The sequence below is a fragment of the Lutra lutra genome, chromosome 11, assembly GCF_902655055.1.
Source record: "Lutra lutra chromosome 11, mLutLut1.2, whole genome shotgun sequence".
Classification (NCBI taxonomy): domain Eukaryota; kingdom Metazoa; phylum Chordata; class Mammalia; order Carnivora; family Mustelidae; genus Lutra; species Lutra lutra.
Genome location: NC_062288.1, coordinates 3,237,551 through 3,261,684, shown reverse-complemented (window position 1 = coordinate 3,261,684; position 24,134 = coordinate 3,237,551). Strand labels below are relative to the sequence as shown.

Here is a 24,134-nt window from a genome sequence, read left to right as displayed (position 1 = left end):
AAAGAGAAGCCTGGGCCAGCCACACCTGGTCCTCCAAGGGGGTCTCACACATCCCCGCTCCCTGGAGGAGCTGAAAGCCAGAGTGCCCCGGGACTCTCTGTCGCCCGGGCAGAAGTGGCAGGGGCATGGGAGGTTTGTAAGGTCAGAGAGGTGACCTACTCTATCGCTAGCACCCGGGAGATCTCTAAGATAAAACAGAAAGCTAGACCTTCAAAAGCAAGATCCTCCTTCCTCACCAGGTTCCAGAAAACTCGACGGAGTCGGAAATGTGTCCAGTTATGTACACACCTGCATGTACATCATGTGTGCCCTGAGAACACACCCCGACCCCGTGCGATTCTAACGATGCAATTCTCCCTCGTGCTGTGTAACAGCAGGCGGTCCGAGGCCCGTGGCTTGAAATGGCCCCTTCAGAGACAATACTGAGACATTCTCTGCTCGCTTCCAAGGAGAGCCTACACCTGAGGCATGTAATGGGGCCAAGTTCCTGCCAAGGACAGGACCCGCTGAAGAAAACGGCCCAATACTGCAACAGAACCGCCCTTCGGGAATCCGTTCGGCTTATCTCAAAAATAAAGAGGGTCTACTTTTCCCCATTTCTGAAGTGTTTCCAGACCTTTTGCAAACAATTCAATGGTGCAAAACTTCAAAACAACCGTGAAAGTTGTTCCTTCCATGCAAGTGCCTCTACAATGCTTTTGTTCGTTTTAGATCTGAAATCCAGAAGGCTGACCTCCTTCTTGGATATGCTCCCCCACTGGGTTGTTGCCCTCATCTGAACAGACATAGGGGGATGCCTGGGGTGGGGTGGGGGGTGTTCCAGTGGGTTAAGTGTCTGCCCTTGGCTCAGGTCATGATCTCAGGGTCCTGGGATCGAGTCCTGCATCAGGCTCCCTGCTCGGCGGGGAGCCTGCTTCTCCCCCAGCTCGTGCTCCTGCTCTCATTCTCTCTCTCTCTCTGACAAATAAATGGGTAAAATCTTAAAAAAAAAAAAATACAGACATCAGTTTGGGGCAAACGATTCGGGATGGTCCCCACGACACCAGCCTGGAGTCATCTCCCGGCTACTGACTAGGAAGCCACTGTCTAGCCGTGGTCCTATGAATTCTCCTCTCGCTGTCTCATCATGCATCCTTAACATTCAGGCTCCCGAGCCTAACCAGTCATCAAACAGGAAAGTACGCCTTACATCTTGGGAGATGGGCGGCTGCCGGCGGGGCCATCTGCCACCAAGCTGTCACTCAGGAGGGGAAGCAGAGCCTGCAGAACCTTCACCACCTGCTGTGGCTCCCGCCCCTCCATAGTCAGACCTCGGAGAGCCTCCAGGCTGCGGGCAGTCCCAGCGAGCACCTGCTGGAGAACACCAGGGAGCACCTGCACGCGTAGAAACGGAAACAGTGTTATGAACCGTAACCAGTAGACAGGAGAGCGTGTGCGTGGGATACAGTAACGGAGTCTTCTAGAGGACGGATGGCCCGTGTTTATGATGTTGCCAGATTGAAAGGTCTGTCACGTGCCATAGGATTTAATTTCTACTCAGAAACTAAAGATTAGAAATGGCATCAACGGCTGCACACAGCGTTTCCATTGGGCTCCCTTTTCTCTTCCCTTTGCCCCAGTGCCACTTGCAAAAGAGAAGGTGGGGGCGCCTGGGGGGCTCGGTCGGTGGAGCATCCGACTCTCGGTTTTGGTTCACGTCGTGATCTCGGGGTTGTGAGGTCAGGCCCCGTGTCGGGCTCCACACTCACCCATGAAAGCGGGTAACAGCACCTTTCTCAGTTTCCCTTAAATTGGTTACGGTTCGAGTATGATGCTTCTCGTCAAAGCCAGAGTGAAAGGACAGGCTGAGTGGCACCCCTCACCTCAAGAGCTCCAGGGGGCTAGACCCACCCACCCCGAGGTGGTCATCCTTGGTGGTCATCCAAGGAGCCCTGTGGAAACCCCACATGCCAAAAACACACTACGGCTCTTGTCAGGGCCACGTGTGCGTCTCAGTGTAAGACAGGCTTTCTGGGGACATGTGCGGTGAGGCCCCAACAAGTGGAGGCCGGCAGACACACGCAGGAGAAGGGCACTTAGTGGGCAGGACGTGGGGCTCCCGGGACTCGTCCCTGGAAAGGACAGCAAGGAAACAGGGAACAGAGTGCAGGGAAAGGGAACGGGTTCTCAGCTTTGTAGCTGCACAGAACCCTCGTCCAATACCACTGAGCACACTTACGCCTTGTGTTACCTGCATTCCCAAAAAGAAATCAAATGCCATAAAAATCAATAAAATCAGAGTCTGAGAGACGGAGAGGAAAGAGAAGGGTGCGGACACACTGAGCGGGTCTCTGCGGACGGCACCTGCTTGGACGCTTGCAGCCAGCTGACCGCGTGCACCAGGTAGTCTGTGGCCTCAGACCAGTGCGGGGGACAGTCTGCGGGGTGACCCTCTGGGAGAGCTTCGCCCTTGGAAGTCCGGGACAGGACGGAACATACCATCCGCTCCAAAGCCGCCTTTGTGGGAATCTGCCAACGAAAGGGAACATCGTTACAAGTCTGCTTTTTTCCAGAATGATCCCTTCTGAGAATACCACAACCTTGGCAAAGGAAGAGCTCAGGGCTTTGCTTGATGGGAGAAGGAACAGGCTGATAAAGGGTCGCTTGTGTGGTCGGTGGAGGGACGCCTTCCGGAATGACTTGTTTCAGGATCGTCCGCAACAGTGGAACCAGCAGTTTCTCTGGGTCGAGGACATGGGATGAATCAAATACGGCTTTTTCATCTCTGGCCGAAAGCAGACAGCGGGCCAGCCCCGTTCACCTGGCACCGGGCACCCCCAAAGCAGCTTTGCCAGAAACATTTTCTCTTCCAGTTACCAAAGGCGGACAAAGCCGGGACAAGTCACACTGGACTTGTGGGTCAGAAACGGCTTGACATTTTGGACCCAAATCTCCCTTATCTCAGTACATGAACTTCTACATACAGTTCTTCTCCTGTAGCTCCGTAAAACCACTTCCATGTACGTGGGAACAAGCCACGTTCCCATTATATGGATTTACAGTAACTGCGCACCACGTTCCAGAACCTCTACGGATGGTGACAGCCAAAAGGCATTAATGCCCCACAGCCTCCCTGGAAGCTTCCTTCGGGACGCAGAGAACTGACACTCACTGGTGACTATCACAAAGCCATGGTATTCCGTGAGGGAAACATGGCCCTGTCCCTTCCCACAGGACTCACATGGTCTCTGATACATGGACACGGCTCGGTCAGGTTCCCTGCAATGGCCTCGTGATGGGTCATGGGGGAGGGAGGACATGGGGGTCCCACGGGGACATGAGCCGTGATGTATCTGTCTTCTCGGAGGGCAGTGGAGAATGGAAGCAGGAGAGATTCCTCTCTTCCAGGGGCAGCACATGCAAAGGCCCAGAGTGGCAGTGCCCACAGTCAGATGGGACCAGGGAAGGCCCTGGGAGGCTCTGCGAATGTTGGATGGCGAGGGGCCTCATGTGGGCGGGGGGCAGGGTGATGGTGCCCCGAGGTGCTCACCTCCGAATCCCCAGAGCCTATGAGTAGGTTTTCCCTCGGCAGGTGAAATTATGGTTGCTGACCAGCAGACTCTGAGAGGGGGAAACCACCCTGGAATATGAACTGAGCCCACTGAAATCACAGGGCTCCTTACACGTGGGAGGGGAAGGCAAACACCTTATGAGAAAACACCCCATCACCACTGCCTGAGGGGAGAGGGGCCTGGAGCCACGGCGTGCAGTGGCTTCTAGAAGCTAAGAAGGGAAGGAGAGCACACTCCCTGGAGCCTACAGAGGAACACAGACATCCTGATTTGAGCCCCCGGACACCCGTTTGGGACGTCCGACTTCCAGAGCTGTGCCGTGGTAACTGTGTGTTATGTGGGACCACCAGGCTGGCAGAAACGTATCCTAGCAGCCAGGGGAGCCTCAGACCTGTGACATATGCTCTGTGCCCTTCCCGACCATTGCCCTTGTAATTCTAAACTTTTTTAAGATTTTATTTATGTATTTGACAGAGGGAGCTAGAGACAGAGCATGTGCAGAAGCAGGGGGAGCAGCAGAGGGAGAGGAAGAATCAAGCTCCCCACTGAGCAGGGAGCCCGATGTGGGACTTGATCCCAGGACCCTGGGATCATGACCTGAGCCGAAGGCAGATGCTTAACCCACTGAGCCACCCAGGCCTCCCTGGAATTCTAATCTTGAAATACTTACCATTCTAAAGTAAAGGTTCTGTGTAATGTGACGCAAACTATATTCTAAAATAATGAGAAAGCAGAGTAGCATCAGCCCCCTCACTTTCCCCCGTGCCCATGACAGATGCCACAGGGCCCAATTCCAAGTCCCACGGGAGGTCAGCAGTTAATGAACTGGTGCCAAGTGCAGGAGGAGCTCCGGAACCCACCCATCCTGGCCAAGCCTGAGACCCACCAGCAGAAGGAATTTTCCAGACACACAGCTGTTAGCAGCAGCATCTGGCAGAGGCCAGTGGCTGACCCCCAGACTCATGGCACCGATTGGTAACCCAGAAGTGAAGAGCAACTGTCCACACGCACATAGTGGCTGTGAGAATGTGAGAAGTGCCAGCCAGGAAGTGCCAGGTGGTGGACCTCGGAGAAGTGAGCAAAACCCACGCCCTGAGCACAGAACAAGACCCAAGCCAAAGAGTGCAGGTCTTGTCCAAACGTCCAGCCCCTCGACCCCGACCAGCAAGGCCCTCATCCTGGAGGGATCCATGCAGCCAACGGAGACAGGTGAACGGTTTTCGGACCCTGCCCTGTGCAAAGCCAGAGTGCCAGCAAACACACGGGAGTGACAAAGAGAAGGCGCAGATAGAGAGCCTTCTAGAACCTCAGGGGTAGCAGTGGAGAGCTGGGTCTCCAGGGGTTAGCTCTTCCAACCCCTTTAGTTTATACAGTTTGAAAAGGGAGGCTCCTATCTGGTGAGCCCCCCAGCTCCTGCCCCTCGCTCCCGTCCCGACCCCTTGTAGGGACTGAGAGAGAGAATGACTATGACTAATTATTCTGTTACTTCCAAACCACCTCTGGGGCTGGGATACAATGACCAGGTAAGAGGAAGGGAGACTTCTAGAAGGGCCAGACCGATCCAAGTGGCTCCGATGCTCAAGGAGGACTCCCTGTCCTGCTGCGTCTCCCATCCCATCACCCACCCGCCCCGGGAGCACCCTCAGAGGAACATTCTCGAGGGGAAACCCCACAGTGTGAGAAGCCTCAAGCGAGCGTACCTCCTGAAATTCCACGGAGTAATTCAGGATTTGTTCTGCGTGAAGGTCACCGAAGCCAAATCGGGATTTGAGGTCAGCCTGGACCTTCTGTGGGTCCCACACCAGCTCCCGCAGGGACAGGTTGTATCTGGACCCTGCAAGGCAACCAAAGAGTGACAATAATGTGTAATGTGTTTAAGTTAAGGCGACAATAGTGAGTCAGTTAAGGCAACAACAGTGTGACGCACGATTCAGAGAGTGGCGCCTCGATCACTCCACCAGGAAAAGCAAGTGGAGACCAAATGCTCTCCAGGCAATCAGGTCGGAGAAGCAAACAGAAGCGACCATGGGATGCCTCACAGCTTGGTAGGATGGCCCATGGCCCTCGTATTCATGACCACAGAGTTTCCAGAAGGAATATGACAACATATTTCAAGAGCTTTATGAAATTCCAATCACTGAGTCCAATAATTACACTTCTAAAAAATCCTTCTCGAAAAGCCTAACCAGATGCATGAAGAAGTAACGTACAACACAACGCTATGGCACTGGTCTTACACTGAGTCAGTACTAAAACCTGCGAAGTGTCTAGCATGGGGGGAAAGGATAAATGGCAGTAAATTCACAGCAGAAAATACCGCCCTCTTTAAAACAACATTTCTGAGGCACCTGGGTTGCTCGGTCAATTGAGGGTTTGGCCCTTGATTTCAGCTCAGGTCAGGATCTCAGGGCCATGGGATCGAGCCCTGAGTCACCTCCGTGCTCTGCAAAGAGTTTGCTGGTCCCACTCCCTCTGCTCCTCCCCCTGCTCTACCTCTCTCTCAAATAAATAAATAAAATAAAATACTTTTTAAAAAATAAAAATAAAACCGCATTCCTGAAAACTACTTAAGGTCACAGATAAAAGTTCCCTTAAAAGAATTAATCAAGGTATAAAACTCATTGGGATCCAAAGAACCCAGCAACGCTCCCTGGAAACGGCATGTGCAGAATATAATTCCAAACCCCCCCTCCCCCGAGGTTTGACATAATTTCTGTGACCATGGCCTGGCGATTGCAAACCTAAAAGCTTATAAATTCCAAGGTGAGCCTTCCTCTGGAATCCCAGTGGCGAGACAGTGTTCAGATCATGAACCACAAGCCTCTCCTAGGCGTCCACACGTGCAAAGGACCACAAAACCATTCTCACTTGCGTGACTTCTCGGTACCCTTATTTTTTTCTAAGTTTTTATTTATTTACTTGAGAGAGAGAGACAGAGAAAACATAAGAAGGGGGAGCAGCAGGCAGAGGGAGAAGGAGAAGCAGGCTCCTCACCGAGCAGGAAGCCCAACATGGGGCTCTATCCCAGGACCCCGGGATCATGACCTGAGCCAAAGGCAGGTGCTTCATCGATTGAGCTCCCCAGGCGCCCTCTCTTAGTACCCCTAAATTAATACTGTGGTTCTCCAGGAAGGACATGGTTCTGCCACTTACAAAAGGCCCAGCCATGGGGGACTTTAGGAAGGTGTCAAAGATGGGGCAGATCCCAGAAATCTGAGACCCCTTGCTGTTAGTCTAGCTGTCTATGCATAAAAGGGACAAGGTCTGGTTCTATGGTTTTATTTTAATTTTAACATTTATTTATTTATTTATTTATTTATTTATTTATTTATTTACGGGGGTGGGGGCAGAGGGAGAGAAAATCCTAAGCAGACCTCGCAGTGAATGCAGAGCCCAACATAGGGCTCGATTGTAAGACCTCGAGATCAGCACCTAAGCCAAAACCAAGAGTCGGAAACTCAACGGACTGAGCCACTCCAGGGCTCCTGGTTCTGAGATTTTAAACTGGCATTTATTGTGTGTCAAAGAGGCAGTCCCTAGGCCAGGACTTTTCCTGGACAGGTCTTGCTGAGTTCCCCACAAGACACCAGGTAGGTGTAATAATTACCCTCTTCTAGGGGAGAAGGAAGCTGACTGTAAGTCATATGATGTCACGCCTCTGGCTTTAGTCATGACTCAAACCCAGATCTGAGCCCTGACCCTGCGTGGTAACCATTAAACTCTGCTGCTCTCAGAACGTATCAGGATTATGCACAGAATTCCAGAAAGGAGGGGAAAACAGTGACACCAGTCACTGAGGGGTATCAAACTATAAAATCATTCTAGGGGCATCTGGATGGCTCAGTCGTTAAGCGTCTGCCTTCAGCTCAGGTCACGATCCCAGAGTCCTGGGATCGAGCCCGACATCGGGCTCCCTGCTCAGCGAGGAGTCTGCCTCTCCTTCTTCCTCCGTCTGCTGCTCCCCCTGCTTGTGTTCCCTCTCTCACTGTCCCTCTCTCTGTCAAATAAATAAAATCTTTTTTAAAAAATCAAACAATGAATCTTGGAACACTGAAAAAAATAAAATTAAATTAAATCATCATCATCATCATCATTCTAAAACATGAGAAACATAGGGCTTGACACTCGCTGCTGGACAGCAGAGCTCAGATCGCAGGAATTCACAAGTTCAGTGAAGCACGTGCCTGGGCCCTTGACCCCAAGTCACTGACAGGGCGCATCCCTCCCCTTCCAACACTGTCATCTGCTCATTAGCCAAAGGGACTTTTCTTGGACACAAGAGAAACGAGGATAATTTTTAGTCGCCTTGAGGTGCTTTGTCATAAAGCATAAATCAGCTCTGACTCCCTGGCAACTGAAAAAATAGCTTATTTTAATGACATTCTTAGCTGTACTTATAGTTCCAGTTATAAGGTGAATAGATTGTTGTAATTTGGATCATGTACGAATACTTGAGCTTCCTGATGAGTCTTGTCACCACAGACATCACCAGGGAGGTTCCGTTCTGAGGGTAAGAACCTCTGGTCCCCACTGGAATCACCAGGAGGAGAAGCAAATTTGACATTAATGACTAGTCTTTCCTCTTGTAGATCCCAGAGGACCGGGGCTCTCCTTCCCAGGATGAACTCCTCCCTATGCTAAGTCACCAGAAACAAGAAGAACCTGGGTGTGACTGGGGGGATAGAGGGTGTCACATCAGGTTGTTCCAAGGAACCAGAAAAGTCTGGAAGGGGTAGAAATCTGTGGATAACCACCTCTTGACATAGGTCAGGAGACAGACTTCAAGAGGTAGCAGCAGGCAGAAAACATGATCCTGGGCTCCTGGCCCCAGGTCTGCCTGCCTGCCCCCCAGTCTAGCCCTCACATCTGTGCCAGGAACGTCTGTCCACAATGCTGGTCCAAAAGCTGCCCCAGCATTCTTCTGTGATCTGGCTCAGGATCGCTTTCTGGATTACCCCCTGCCATCGCCCACTGCCCCAAACACAATGGGCATAAAACACACATGGCTCTTGCCAAAACCAGGAACTTCATGCACAGTTCTTCCTGGTAGCACTCCCTTGTGTCTTTGATGAACTAGAACTCATCTTTCAGAACCTCTCCTCAACGCTTTTCCTAAGAGGCCAGATCCCTGCTCTGTGGGCTTTGTTTTTTCTTTATTGAAGCATCTCTCTCCTGTACTAAGCAGGACTTCCCTGAAAGCAAGAGCCAGGTATTACTCCGTTTCTTATTCCCTCTCATAAGACAATGTTTGGTTCATAGGAAGTACTCAGTACGTGTTTATTGAAGGAGTGGATGGATGGATTGGTGGATGGGTGGGGATGGATGTGTGGATGGATGAGTGGGTGGGTGGGTGGATAGATGAATGGATAGATTATGGATGGGTGTGTGGATGAGTGAGTAAGTGGATAGATTGATGAATGAATGGATATATGGGTATATGAATGGATAGATAGATGGATATGTAGATAGATGGCCGGGTGGGTGTATGGGCAGATAGATGAATGGATGGATGTATGGATGGGTGGGTAGGTGGATGGATGTGCGAATCAATGGATATTGAGATGGATGGATGGATGGATGGATGGACGGATGGACGGACGGATGGACGGACAGATGGGTGAGTGGATAGTGGATGGATGATTACGTGGATGAATGATGGATAGACGAGTGTATGAATCCTAACTCCACTGTCCATTCCCTTGAATTTCCCTTACAGAAAGAGATAGAAATAGAGAAAAAGAAAGAGAGAATTAAAACATTGAGGTCCAGTTGGCAATTGAAGAAATAATACCCTGAACGGAGAGTAGAAGAGTGGCTAAGGGGGAGCTGAGAGTTGGGAAAGTGGGAGACACTGGTCAAAGGGTACAAACTTAGTTATAAGGCAAATAAGTTCTAGAGATCTAATATACAGCATGGTGACTACAGTTACTAATACTGTATCATATGCTTGAAATTTGCTAAGATGTCTTCAGTGTTCTCACCAAAGGGGAGGTAACTCACTGTGGGAGGAGAGAAATGGGTTCATTAACTCCACTGTGATAACAACTGCAACAACGTATGCATGTCTCAAACCATCACATTGTGCACTTTAAACCAATGTCATTTTAAAGGTGCCTGGCTTGCTCAGTGGAAGAATGTGGGACTCTTGATCCCGGGTCATGAGTTCAAGCCCCACGTTGGGTGTAGAGATTACTTAAATAAATAAAACTCTAAAAAACATATTAACGGGGTTTGTCTCTTTGGGCTTTCCAAGTCTACATCCATCTGCCTTTCTATTTTTCAAATATTTTTTTTTTTTTTCCAAATAGGAGCAGAGGAGAGAGGAAAGATTCAAATCACAGAACCAATGACAGGTCTAACCTTCAAGGACATCCAATAAAAGAATTTTAAAATCAGTCATCTTTTAATTAAAAATAACCCGTTTATGAGTTGTGGCCACAGAGTTTCAAAAACAGTAGAAAGTCAAATTCAGGTTTGAATTTCAAAATTTCAGTCTACTTCCACCTTTTAGAAACAGGAACCATGGTTTCCTTTTGGCATTTGACATTTTGATTAAATCATTTTTTGAACAGCTTTGGAGCTCTGCAGTGGCTATTGACGAACATGACCAGGGAAACACATGAAATCCCAAATGAGTTCTCGGGTACACATACCAGCGGCAGCCATCCCGTGCTCCTGCAGAAATGTCAGCGTCGAAATGGTCACATTCAGCACGATTTCAGAAACCGTGGAGAAAGTGTGGTTGAGGGGCAGCCAGTCTAAATCTTCCAAAGCTGTCAAGGAACTGGAACCAAAAGAAAACCAAAGTAAAGTGAGTGGGCTTTGCAGACTGAGGGCAACAGACCCAGACTTACTGGTGACCTGGCAGCCAGTCACCCCAGCCCTTTGCAGGATGTGGACAGACCATGGACTTATCAGCGCTCAACGTGGCTTCAAATGTGGCCCTGACTCCCTGGACTAGGGACCGATGCTTCCGACAGCTGGCAAGGCCAGCCGGGGTGCCAGGTGTCATCATCTCTGAAAAGCACATGGTCAGACACCCTCACTGTTTCGAGCTCAGGTCATCAGTCTGAACTCTGGAGGTCCCCTCCTAGAATAGCGAGCACCCCAACCCCCCCCCCCACTGTCTGAACCCATGCATCTCAGGATGTCAGGGGCACCATCAAGGGTCAGCAACCGGTTTCACAGAATGAGGGGCTCTGGGGAGACCACATATATATTGCGTTCATGTTATTCTTTAAATACCTAAACGTTGTATTTTATAAGTAACTGTATTAAGTCTAATTATAAATAATAAGCCTGTAAACTAGAAAATCCATTCACAAGAAGTAGGAATATGTCTAAATTTTAGCAACAAGAGACCAGCAACATATAAGCTGTGCATCAGACAGGATACTTCCCTACAGCTTCCCTTTCAGGAATGTCTCGCACGGTGTCCCTGTGCGATGAAGGGCATCCCACGATGACAAGACAGACCATTAATAAATGATCAGTCTGCCCGATACCACGTCCTTTCTTCTTTGTAAGGTTTTACTTATTTATTTGACAGAGAAAGAGCGAGCTCACGAATAGGGGGAGCAGCAGAAGGAAAGGGAGAAGCAGGCTCTCTGCTGAGCAGAGAGCCTGATGCGGGGCTCGATCCCAAGACCCTGAGATCATGATCTGAGCTGAAGGCAGAGGCTTAACCCACTGAGCCACCCAGGCACGCTGCAAATACTTATTTCTAAATCTAATGCCAATTTTCTTCTTTCTTAAAGGTTGGTAGCTGTTTTTTGTGTGTTTTTTTTAGTTGAAATAGGGGTGACTGCATGCGGACTCTCCTGACCTTGTGTCACCAAAGCGGAATATGGAAATAAGATGAACACCGGAGCTGACATGGTTCAGCAAGCATCAGCGATGCGCTCTGATCTCAAACTCCATCTCTCTCCGGAGGGACCGGTCACCACCCGCGCTAACACATTCAGGGCCCAGAGAACAAGGGCACCTGCGAAAACGCACCCACTATATTCAAATATATGACTTGTCAATCAGACCCACAGACGGTCAAAACATGCCCCATTGTCCTCCGTTGACTGATAGGCCTTCATAAGAACGTGGAAAGTCATGTTCACATTTAGAATTTTCTGAACTCGGGCACCTGGGGGGCTCAGCCTGTGGAGCCTCTGCCTTCAGCTCAGGTCATGGTCTCAGGGTCCTGGGATTGAGCCCCACATTGGGCTCTCTGCTCGGTGGGGAGCCTGCTTCTCTCTGCCCCTGCCCCTCCCCTGACTCATGCTCGATCTCTCTCTCTCTCTCTCTATCCCTCTCACTCACTCTTGCTCTCTCTCAAGTAAATAAGAAAAATCTCAAAAATCAAATAGCAACCATTAAAAATTATCATTTGAAGGGGCGCCTGGCTGGCCCAGTCGGGGGAGCAGGGGACTCCTGCCCACAGCACTGTGAGTTCAAGCCCCATGTTGGGCAGCGGTTACTTAAAATGAAAATCTTTAAAAACAATCACCATAATAAAAACGATCGCTTGAAGACAACGGGAACGTATGAAAAGTTAATGATGAAATGTTAAGTTGCCAAAATCTGGACCATATGACCGCCCTTGTATAAAATATCCGCACCGGTAGACCAGGAACGGACACGGAGAGCCATCTCAGGGTGCTGTGATTCCCAATCACTTTCTGGAATGGAACAAGAGATCAGCCAGACACACAGATGTCCCCATGAAAGAGCGAGGAGAAGAAAGCCAACACACCTATCATGGGTTAGATTTCTCTTTTGCACTTACTTCAAAGCCGCCTGGAGGAGGAGTGCCCCGCCACGGAGAAGGTCTTCCACGCGGACGTTGTTTGTGTACAATCTTGGCAGAAGAAGTAGAAACTTCCAGATGTGGGGCTGCTGGTGGAGCTTTTCCAGTTTCGAGATCACCTCCTCGGTCTTATTGAGATCCATCTGTGAGGAAAAAGTACCGAGAGTTCCCCCTTCCGTGTCGTTCACAACTGAAGAAGCAGTGGGGCTGGGTTGGCTTCCAGAATCTCAGCAGATGGCGACGCGGGCCTGGCGCGCCACCGCTTTGAACAGACGAGGTTTGAAGATTATCCCCTTGGGCTGGGATTTTAAATATTAGGAAGCTGTGGACTTCACAGAGACAGAGAGGTACGGGTCTGGTTTTGTCTCAAGCTACGTCATCATCTATGATCTTGAGACTTGGAAATAAATGATTAGTTGGTCAGATAGAAACGGAAATGGACCCCCTGCTCTTATTTGAGGGTTTTCTTTTACTGCAGCAGAACACAACCCTAACAGAAGCGCAGCATGAATAATTAAATCCCGGACTCCCTCTGCACAAGATCCCCATCCCGCCCTCCCCACCACTGTGTGTCATGGCCCAACCGTACAGCCTTGGTCTGGAGGAAGGAAAATAAAAAAATCACAGCTAAAAGAACATCCCAACAATACAGCCAGGGAATAAAAAAGTACAGACCAGATTTCTTTCTCTGGGATTTAAAAAAATTTAAAAAAATGAGGGGCACCGGGCTGGCCCAGTTGGAAGACCAGGCAACTCCTGATCTCAGGGGTCATGAGTTCAAGCCCCAGGATGGGTATAGAGATTAGAAATAAATAAATAAACAGGCAAATAAACTAACTTCAACTTTTACAAAAAATGAGACTGGGGGTGCCTGGGGGGCTCAGATGTTAAGCGTCTGCCTTCAGCTCAGGTCATGATCCCAGGGTCTTGGAATTGAGTCCTACATTGGGCTCCCTGCTCAGTGGGGAATCTGCTTCTCCCTCTGCCCCCTGTTCATGCTTGCTCAAACAAATAAACAAAATATTTTTTTTAATTTTTTAAAAATAAAATAAATTTAAAAAGTGAGACTGGAGGGGCGCCTGGGTGGCTCAGTGGGTTAAGCCTCTGCTTTCCGCTCAGGTCATGATCTCAGGGTCTTGGGATCGAGCCCCGAATCGGGCTCTCTGCTCAGCAGGGAGCCTGCTTCCCCCTCTCTCTCTGCCTGCCTCTCTGCCTGCTTGTGATCTCTCTCTGTCAAATAAATAAATAAAATCTTAAAAAAAAAAAAAAGTGAGACTGGAGGTTAAGAATTTAACATGTGTGTTTCAGTGGGTAGATGTGAGAAGGGCTTCCTCCCTGGGCAAAGGTGTGTGGGGAAGGGGGGATTGACTCCATCTCACTGAAGCTGTAAACCAGCTACTTTAAACACAAGCAGTAAGCAGAGCAGGGAAGGTCGGGTGCCAGGCAGGACTGAGATGGGGTGTGTGGGAAAAAGGGGAAGAAAATGCATCTTCCAACAGCATGGCCGGCTTGGTCAGAAGGCACCCATCTATGCCGGCATGTAGTACAGAGACTCTGGAACATTCTAGATGCCTGAGCTTTTCTCACCACACACTAGCTATGGCAAAGCGAACACCGAGCAGCGGCCTCCAGAACATTCCTGAGCCAGCGCGCTCCCTCAGGGGAGTCACACACCCCAACCCCCAGTGGCATCTCTGGGAGGACAGGCCCAGGTCTGGGCTCTGGGGCCCCATGCCCTGGGTTCCAGCCCTTAGCAGGCCCAGCCCAGAGTCTCGCTTGAGAAAATTAAACTGCGCCTTGCAACCCATGTCTTGAGGGACTCTGGCTGTCTCAAATACAGTGCTGCTGAAAACACACCATTGGAAAGAAGAGTTTAGGGACCCCTGGCCGGTTCAGCCGATGGAACACGCAACTTTTGATCTTACGGTCATGAGTTCAAGCCCCACGTTGGGCGTGGAGATGATGTAAAGGAAAAGTATTTGAAAAATAAAATAAAAACCAGTGCTTTGAACTTAACCACCAGGTCTCTGGAGACTAAGCTTCAAATGTTTGTTAAGATACTTACGGCTAAGAAACTGGAGCTTGGAGAAGAATCTGCAATAAAAGAGATTTCAGGTGTTAGTTCGGAAAGCAGCCAAGCATTGGCCAGCCCTGTTCTAGTTCTAAAACCAAGGCGGCTATCACGAATCCTGGCCCCAACCTCGAGGACACCCACACGGGGGAGCAAGTCTGAAGGACACGGTCACTGTGGATTTGCAAAGCAAGAGAGAATTGATTGGGTACCCAGGCAATGACTCAACGGGTTGAACAAACCTCAGTCATGGGCCAACAAAGTAGTGATTACTCTATCAATTTCTGATGCCACAGGCATTGCGAGGACTCAGGACAAGAAAGAAAAAGAAAAAAACTCAAAGAGGCCAAGAAGAACAAAGTTATGTTTTTTTCAGATTCTCTGTGGAGTCACAGTGGGACATGGTAAGAGGCACAGACCAGTCTCTGCCCTTGCATCTCTGGGGTGACGCAGTGACAGGAGCATCCTTTGTTATACCGGGTCTTGGTCCCCAGCCCTTGACAGGAGAGCCCGTAAGACTTTGGGAATTTCTGGAAGGATAAGAGTGTCTTTGTGTGCTAATGAGATGCCTGAGGGCTGCCCCCGCCCCCGGCATAGGGCCAGCAGGGGCCGATACCCCCAGAAAGACCATGATTTGAGAGCTGGGACTTTTTCGGCCTCAGTCCCTTGACATCCAAGGTGGGGAGAGGGCTGGAGACTGAGCTAATCACCAATGACCACTCAGTTCATCAGGTACATCAACCTGATGTACCACCAGAACCACCAGAAAAACCCCAAAAGATGGGGTTCGGAATGCTTTTGGTTAGTAAACATATCAACATGCTGGGAGGTGGCCCACCCCAGTTCAACAGGGACAGAAGACCCTTCTGGGTCTCTTCCTATATACTTCATTCGAGGGTCCCTCTGAACCCTTTATAATATTAAAAAAACAGTAAAGGGGCACCTGTTTGGCTCAGCCGGTAAAGCCTCTGCCTTCGGCTCAAGTCATGATCCCAGGGTCCTGGGATCGAGTCCCGCATCAGGCTCCCTGCTCAGTGGGGAGTCTGCTTGTACCCCCCACCTCCCACTTGTGCTCTCTCCCTCTCTCTTTCTCTGACAAATAAATAAAATCTTTAAAAAAAAAAAAAAAAAAGGCAGTAAGCCAGCTAGAGTTCTATGGGCCGTTCTAGCAAATTAATCAAACCCCAGGCGGGGGTCGTGGGAACCTCCAGTTTGTAGTCAAATCGAACAAAACTGGGTGCCTGGGACCCACAACTTGGAATTGGGGGTCTGAAGTGGGGCAGTCGGGGGACAGAGCCCCTACCCATGGGGTGTGAGTCACGCCAGGTGGTTGTGTCAGAACTGAATTAAATGATAGGACACCCCTGGAATCCCCTGGAGTGACAGGCCCACACGCCCGTGTTGGGAAGTGTCACCTATGAAGGCACAGGTTTTCTCTGGCGGGTGCGTGCACCATGAAAAGTGGCTCAAACACCAAGAACTGGAAACAAAGTGGAGGTAGAAATTCTTGTAAAAAAAAATAAAACTAGTTCTTGGGGCACTTGGGTGGCTCAGTCAGTCGAGCATCAGACTCTTGATCTCGCCTCAGGTCTTGAGCTCAGGGGGTGGTGAGTTCAAGCCCTGCACTAGGTCCCACTCTGGGCATGGAGCCTACTTTAAAAAAAAAAAAAAAAAAAAAAAAAAAACAGATCTCTGTTTCCAGAATACGGAAAACCTCATTTGAACACCACATTTTATAAAAGCAGAATGATCTCGTGACAGTTCCTAATAGAAGAATGCCATCACTTGGTCTCTGAAGGGCTCTGGTCCCTGCTGACGCGTTTGGGTCCGTTGTGAAACCCGCCTGGCCTTGCCCGGCCCTGGACGAGGGCAGCTTTCTCTCTCAGAAATAACACACGATGTCACCTCACTGTCCGTTCTCCAGTCATGCTCTTGATCCCGTCCCCTCATATATAATCCATGAGAAGATACCAATTCTATAAAGAGAAGCCTTGGAGGCGGGTACTGAGGGTCTCCAGACTTCACCAGTGAAAACCCGGGGGGGCCGGTCAACTTGAATTTCAGGTAAACAACGGATACTTTTCACTCTAAGTACATAATCTTGGAGACAGGCTTATCCTAAAAACCTGTTCACTGTTTCCCTGAAACTCAAATTTAGTTCAGCTAAAATTGAATAGTGGAGGGCGGGATACTATTTAAGGGAGCGGGGTCGGGTAGTCGGGCTGGGGCTCCAGCTCGCTGTTCAAGCTGACAATCACAGCGGGCTTAGGGGCAGGAGAGGGGCGGCCTCTCATGGCGCACGCCTCCCTGCTGGTGATCCAGGCTCCAGCGGCTCCGGATCTGATTCTCCGTCTCTGTCACTGATTGATAAATAAGAGACAGGGCCTCCAAGGACATAGACACGCTTCGTAAGGCACAGACCTATCTGGCCCCGTAACGCGAAAGGTCTGTCAAGCAAGATAACCCTCCAGGACCTTAAAGCATCACTGTGTTGAAAGACCCATCCAGCTCAGCCCGAGGGAGGGGGACGAATCGGGAGAACGTGCTCACGTGCTTGTGTGCAGGGGACATGCAGGGAGACGGCAAGGACGGCTTGTAACCCCTCCAAAGGCTGCACCTGCTCAGGGCGCCTTCCCGGGCAGGAAGTGGTAGACACGTAGCCTCTCAACGAGCCCCGGGTGCCGGGCCTCCCGCACGGAAAGCGACCTCTTTCCCACAACCCCACAACCTGATGCCATGAGGCAAACTCAGGCGTAAACAGGACGTGAAGGACCTCCTGAGTGCTCGGCCTCCGTGAGCCCGTGTCCGGGTAGAGACTGACTTGCCTGGAGCCTTGGATCTTCCTGCCCACAGTTCCTGTAGGATTTTTGCCTTGTCCAGGATTTCACAAATTTCCTCGGCAAGGTCCTGTATCTCTTCCAGGAAGGCCAGGTCGTTGACCTTCTCGCGACGGCCATCCGCAGCCTGGAACCTAGACGAACTTTAAATAAGTGGAATGAATATCACAAGATCGCTTCACACACGGTCCCACTTCTTGGGCGTTTCTCAGGTTCTCGAGACCCAGCGCGAACGTGTTCTCGACCAGCCTGGCATGTGTTTAGGCCTCCACCACCTACCCTGCAGAGCCCTCTCTCCATGACCTTCATCCCGAAGGGAAATGATCATTTTACAAAAATCTCCAGGAGCAGGAGATTGAGACAGCTGTCCTCAGTCCATCATCCGTGATGCTCAACCCTGTGTCTGTGTATTAGCGGTTCCCCATCTGGTTTACTTGGCAATTGCCACACAGCACATCCTGGGACGGGCATCGCCGGGGACGACAGGGTCTCCTTTCAATTCCAGAAGAGCCCTCTGGCTATGGGGTGTAGGCGGGGTTCAGGAGCATGGGGTGGAAGGGGACAACCAGGCTTTGGAGATAGAGAGGTGGAAACGCACATCCCCCTGGAAGGGGACTGAGAGGATCTCGAAAGAACCCCCTGGGGAGTGTGATGTCACACCCCTTTTATTCTCTGTATCTCTGAGGCTTTGACCCCCGGGCCTTGCTGACTGCTGCCAACTCCCTCCAAGGGTGACCAAATTCCTAGAGACAGCAAAGGGCTCGCCAGGGGGTGATTTCCATGTCGGCACATCTCGCACACCTGAAAGGACAAATCTCAGGTGTGAAGACGGGGGCTTTGGGGAGAGGGAATAATGCAAGACATCTAGGGTAGTGGTGGGAAGGGGGTCTCCACCCAGGACAGCAAGACACCTGTGCAGGGACATGGGGTGGCTCTGAGGCCCCATGGACACCAGGACAGAGGCCAGAGAGCCCTTTCCCCAGGGGGCAGTGTTGGGGGAGGGGGTAATGGTCTGCTGTGAGGAGGAAGTCTGCAGGGAGCTGGATATTTAAGCCTCTGTCCCATTTTCAATTAGGATGTTCACAGTCTTCTCTCCTGAGGTTTTAAACACAGTATCCCTTCCCTTTGTCACATTTGGGAGAAACAAGCCCTTGGGTGTTTTTAGTTGCCTCTGGGTTTATTTTCGCTTTCAGTAATCTCACCGCTAGCAGACAACAGACGTAAAATACATAAGCAATACCATCCGTCAGAGCAGTGACCTCAGCGGAAAATGCCAGGACGCATCTCAGAACAGTCACACACATAACCACACGTGCTTTGAAGGAGTGTCCCCTTGACTTCAACAGTGGGGCCCTGGAAGGCGAGTCCCGTGGGGATGGTCAGAGTGGAGGCCCCCAGAAGTTCCAGACACGTGTGCATGGACTAACGTCGTGCTGGGAAAATGCATACTATGCAGTTCTTCTTGGAAAATGAGGGCAAATTGCTATCCTATCCTCTTCTTAACCTTACGTATCTCACCTACGGCAGGAAGGAGGGTTTTCTCAACTAGTAAATAAGAGAGAATTCTTCTCACCGCCTTTGGAATCTGCACTGGCCATCTGGTCTACAGAGAGTCTCCAATTCAGTGGGAACTTATTTTTAATCAATAAGACACAGCAGATTTAAAATAAGAAATCATTGCACAAACTGCTAGGAGTGTATTGTGACCAGGTGTCCAATCACAGGCAGCACGTCCAAGACAAAGAAAAATTAAAACTGGGGGACATTTTCCTGACTAGGAAGTGGCAGAGCTCGTTAGATAATGACCGGGCTTGCCTGACCCCGGCCACGGTCATGTAACCTTAATGAGGTCAGAACAGATCCATCCAACACTGACCGGTGGATAAAACCAATTCAAGGTCTTTCAGGTCAGAGCCCACTTAGACACAAAGAAATGAGGCCCAGAGAGTCAAAATGGGTTTGCTGAAAGTGAGCACAGTGACACAGCTGAGCCAGGACCAGACCCGCCCAGCCACGCACTCGCTGTAAACTGTCACTGACACCCCACAGGAACCTCACCTGTTAAAGGGCGGCCTTCACCTCCAGTGGGTTAGAATTCCAAAAGCCCAAGATAGCACTTATCATTTCTGAATGAAGGATTAAAAGGAAGCTCTCCTGGGAACCCAGAGAATTAGCACACAATAGAAAGTACTGTAATTCAAGACAAATTTCCCTGTGATTAACTGGTTGTGTGGGTTTTTTTTCTTTTCTTTCTTTTTTTTAAGATTTTAAAAAGATTTTATTTATTTACTGGAGAAAGCAAGGGAGCACAAGCAGGGGGAGGGGCAGAGGAAGAGGGAGAAACAGACTTCCTCGCTGAGCAGAGAGCCCGATGTGGCACTTGATCCCAGGACCCTGAAATCATGTCCTGAGCCAAAGACAGAGGCTTAACCCACTGAGCCACCCAGGCACCCCTAAGATTTTATTTTTGAGTAATCTCTGCACCCAACATGGGGCTCAAACGCACAACCCCAAGGTCAAGAGTCACACGCTCCACCTACTGGGCTGGCCAGGCATCCCGTACTTTTTTTTTCTAATTGTTATTTCAAAAACTACCTCGACTGTCTGGAAAACCAGATTAGGAACTATTACTAACATGAGAAATGTTTACAGCAGAAAAAAATACAAAGAAAATCCCAGATTAAATATTGATGTGTGTGTGCTCGTGGTGCCCCGGGGAAATCCCAGAACTGTAATAGGATTGGGGTGGACAGCAATTTCCACGTTCCTGAGTCCAGATGTGTCTTTGGTCTGTTACCAAGGAATACCTCGCAAGGTATAGAACGCTGTAGGGGGTGGTGGGATCAGGACACGTAAAAAGGCCACTTGCAAAAGAATCAGGAAGAAAAGGAAAAGTCACTTGCCAGGTGACGGAACTTCCTTCTCCGCCCTCAGACCATTAGTGAAACCATCCTTTCAGAGGACCAGGAACCAAGGGTCGGCTCTAGCAACACTCACACGTTCCCAGAAAATGGTCTGAGGATCTCAGAAGCAGGAAAATCGCTCAGGTCCACCCCTCAGGTTCCCAACTGAAGGTTCCCGTGGGGTCAGAGTGTTTCTCAAATAGTGTGTCCCTTGAAAAGTCTTCTGAATTACATAGTAGGGTCCATGTCCAGTGTGGAACATGGGGCTTGAACTCACAACCCTGAGATCAAGACCTGAGCTGAGGTCAAAAGTGGGATGCTCGACCAACTGAGCCATGCAGGAGCACCAGAAAATCCTCTTTGAAATAGGACCCTAATATTACATACCTAACAGGGCTGGTGGAGGGTCAGCAGAGGGACGTTGTGTAAGACCTCAGCCCAGAGTCCAGCACCCAGCTGTCTGTACACAAGCACGACGGGCAAAGCCAACAGCCCTGGCCCTGGGATAGGCTCAGTTTTAGCCTAAGAGCTGCAGGGACAAGCAAGCAAGAGGAAGCGATACATTTTTCCATCACCATCTCTGCTATTTTCCCCTGTTAGTTAGGACAAGACCAGTTCCTACAGAATTAGAATGATTTCTTAAGACATCAGAGCCAAGGGCACCTGGGTGGCTCAGTGGGTTAAGCCTCTGCCTTCGGCTCAGGTCATGAACTCAGGGTCCTGGGATTGAGCCCCGCATCGGGATCTCTGCTCAGCGGGGAGCCTGCTTCTCCCTCTGACCTTCCCCTGGCTCATGATCTCTCTCTCTATCTCTCAAATAAATGAAATCTTTGGAAACAAACAAACAAACAAACAAAAGAATAAACAGTTGGCACACCCAATAAGACAACAGACCTTAAGAGCATTATGATCTGCAGAAAAGGATAAACCAATCTCCTGAAGTTATAATCTATATAATTCAACTTATGTAACCTTATATAAATGTATCTAAATTATGTATAATGATACGTAATATAATTTATATGTAATTATATCTCTAAGGAGAAGAGTAGGGAGGCACAGAACACACTACAACTTGCTGGGGACAAGATGAGGATGGGGTGAGCATGGCGATACAGAAAGAACATGGGGATTTTCTGTGCATTGATCAAACCAATACAAGATATTGATTGTGATGGTGGTTACATGAACCTATACAAGAGATCAAATTGTATAGCAATACACACACACACACACACACACACACACACGCACAAATGAGTGGATGTAAAACTGATGAAAACAGAATAAGACCTATAGTCTACTTAACAGTATGGTACCCATGTCAACTTCCTGGTTTTTATATCATACTAGAGTTACAGAAGATGTCACTATTTGAGGAAACTGAACTCAATGAACTGTTTTACTCTCTTTAGATCTATAATCACTTCAAGATGGAAGTTAAAAAATAAAGTCAAAAAATAAGTGTCAAACTCAGGCAACAAAATTTACAACTTATATGACAAAAGGTTTACCTCCTTAATATGTAAAGAGTCTCTGGAAATCAAGAAGAAAAATTGTGAATCAAGAGAAAAAATGGACAAAGGACATGAATAAATATTTCCTAGGAAAATAAGTAGAAGCTGTACATGGAGATACAGAAATAGGTTCAACATCCCCATAATAAGAAAAAAGCAAATAAAACGGCACTGATATATCATTTCTCATCAGTTTCCTGACAGAAATATAGAAGTTCAACCAGATCTTTCCTGATCTCACCGCAGGGAAAAAAACTACCCTCACATCTTGGAAGACAGAATGCAGAATATTACAATCTCCATAAAGGAGCCCTTGGAAAACACCATCAAAATTAAAAATGTATTCATCCCTTGACTTAGAATTCTGCTTCTAGAAATCACTCCTACAGATACACATACGCAAGTATGAAGCAGCCAAAGCCATTAGGAAAATACAGCAAAATGTTGGAGTTAGTAAGTCAATAGTGTAGAAAGTGAAATAAAAATTACTCCATTCACATAAAAAAGCAACAAAGAGGAAAACCAGAGTAGAGTAGAGTCAATAAAAGCAGAAAGCCAGTGCCGATACACAAATCCAATATATCAAGTATAAACAGTCCATACGTTAAACGGCAAAGACTGTCAGACTGGATAAGAAAGCGAGATTTAACTATATGCTGTCCAAACTGTAAATCTGTAAAGACACAGACAGCCAAAAGGTTAAGAGATGGGAAAAGATCTATCATGAGACACTAAGCCAAAGAAAACTACATCTACATAAATATCCAACAAAGCCGTCTTCAAAACACGGGCTATAACCAGGGAGAAAGAGATTATGTATCCTTCTATGATACATCGTGCAGTTCGCATGTTATTTGTTGCACACATAAGAAACCACATTCTGTGCATCAGATATGTCGTTGTACAGCATCCCTTGGTCACGCGAAATGAGTCCTTGAGGAAAATCTAACAATTTGAATGTGTGTCTGCTAACACCAGAGCTTTGAAGGAAACAGAGCAAGAACCAATAGCACTGAAAAGAAAAAGAAAAATCTACAATTGTGATTGGAGACTTCGGTTCCTTTCTTGTTAATTTATAGAACAAGTGGACAGAAAATCAGTAAAGACTTGAAGACATGCACAACATCACACCCACCAGCGGAAGGCAAATCGTTTCTTCGGGTTCACATTAAATATTCATTAAAGGAGAACATGGGCTAGGAGGGTAAAAAAAAAAAAAAAAAAAAACTCACAAAGTTAAGAAGACTGAAATCACATAGTGTTCTCTGACCACAGTGGAATTACATATAAATGTGTAATAAAAAGACTTAAGGAAAATCTTCAAATGTTTAGAAAGAAAGCATCTGATCTATAAATAACCCACGAGTGGCGTTCGGTTAATATTTTGAACTTACCACCAATGAAAAGACATCATGTCAGAATTCATGATGGCTTAATGCAGTGCCCAGAAAAAAATACAGAGCTTTTAACCTTTACATTAAAAGAAGGTCTAAAATCAATGATCTAAATCTGAACCTAGAGAAAGTAGGTAAACAAGAACACGTTACACTTTCTTTTTTTTTTTTCAGCATAACAGTATTCATTATTTTTGTACCACACCCAGTGCTCCATGCAATCCGTGCCCTCTACAACACCCACCACCTGGTGCCCCCAACCTCCCACCCCCAACCCCTTCAAAATTCTCAGATCGTTTTTCAGAGTCCATAGTCTCTCATGGTTCACCTCCCCTTCCAATTTCCCTCAACTCCCTTCTCCTCTCCATCTCCCCTTGTCCTCCATGCTATTTGTTATGCTCCACAAATAAGTGAAACCATATGATAATTGACTCTCTCTGCTTGACTTATTTCACTCAGCATCATCTCTTCCAGTCCCGTCCATGTTGCTACAAAACTTGGGTATTCATCCTTTCTTTTTTCTTTTTTTTTTTTTTACAGCTTTATAAACATATATTTTTATCCCCAGGGGTACAGGTCTGCGAATCGCCAGGTTTACACACTTCACAGCACTCACCATAGCACATACCCTCCCCAATATCCATAACCCCACCCCACTCTCCCAACCCCCACCCCCCTCTCCCAACCCCCTCCCCCCATCAACCCTCAGTTTGTTTTATGAGATTAAGAGTCACTTATGGTTTGTCTCCCTCCCAATCCCATCTTGTTTCATTTACTCTTCTCCTACCCCCTCAACCCCCCATGTTGCTTCTCCTCTCCCTCATATCAGGGAGATCATATGAAAGTTGTCTTTCTCCAATTGACTTATTTCGCTAAGCATGATACCCTCTAGTTCCATCCACGTCGTCGCAAATGGCAAGATTTCATTTCTTTTGATGGCTGCATAGTATTCCATTGTGTATATATACCACATCTTCTTTATCCATTCGTCTGTAGATGGACATCTAGGTTCTTTCCATAGTTTGGCTATTGTAGACATTGCTGCTATAAACATTCGGGTG

At 48.4% G+C, this 24,134-nt stretch overlaps 1 protein-coding gene across 1 annotated transcript in view; it reads right to left on the bottom strand.

The window, feature by feature from the left end:
* Positions 1 to 24,134, bottom strand: part of ABCA13 (ATP binding cassette subfamily A member 13) — a 340,662-nt gene that overhangs the window by 282,764 nt on the left and 33,764 nt on the right. Inside the window, exons 4-11 of the mRNA XM_047695838.1 lie at positions 17,248 to 17,402; positions 14,417 to 14,445; positions 12,331 to 12,494; positions 10,205 to 10,335; positions 6,668 to 6,674; positions 5,252 to 5,378; positions 2,344 to 2,508; positions 1,190 to 1,374 (exon numbers count right to left, since the gene is read on the bottom strand). Coding sequence (XP_047551794.1) covers positions 1,190 to 1,374; positions 2,344 to 2,508; positions 5,252 to 5,378; positions 6,668 to 6,674; positions 10,205 to 10,335; positions 12,331 to 12,494; positions 14,417 to 14,445; positions 17,248 to 17,402 — 963 coding nt within the window. The remainder of the gene's footprint in view (positions 1 to 1,189; positions 1,375 to 2,343; positions 2,509 to 5,251; positions 5,379 to 6,667; positions 6,675 to 10,204; positions 10,336 to 12,330; positions 12,495 to 14,416; positions 14,446 to 17,247; positions 17,403 to 24,134) is intronic.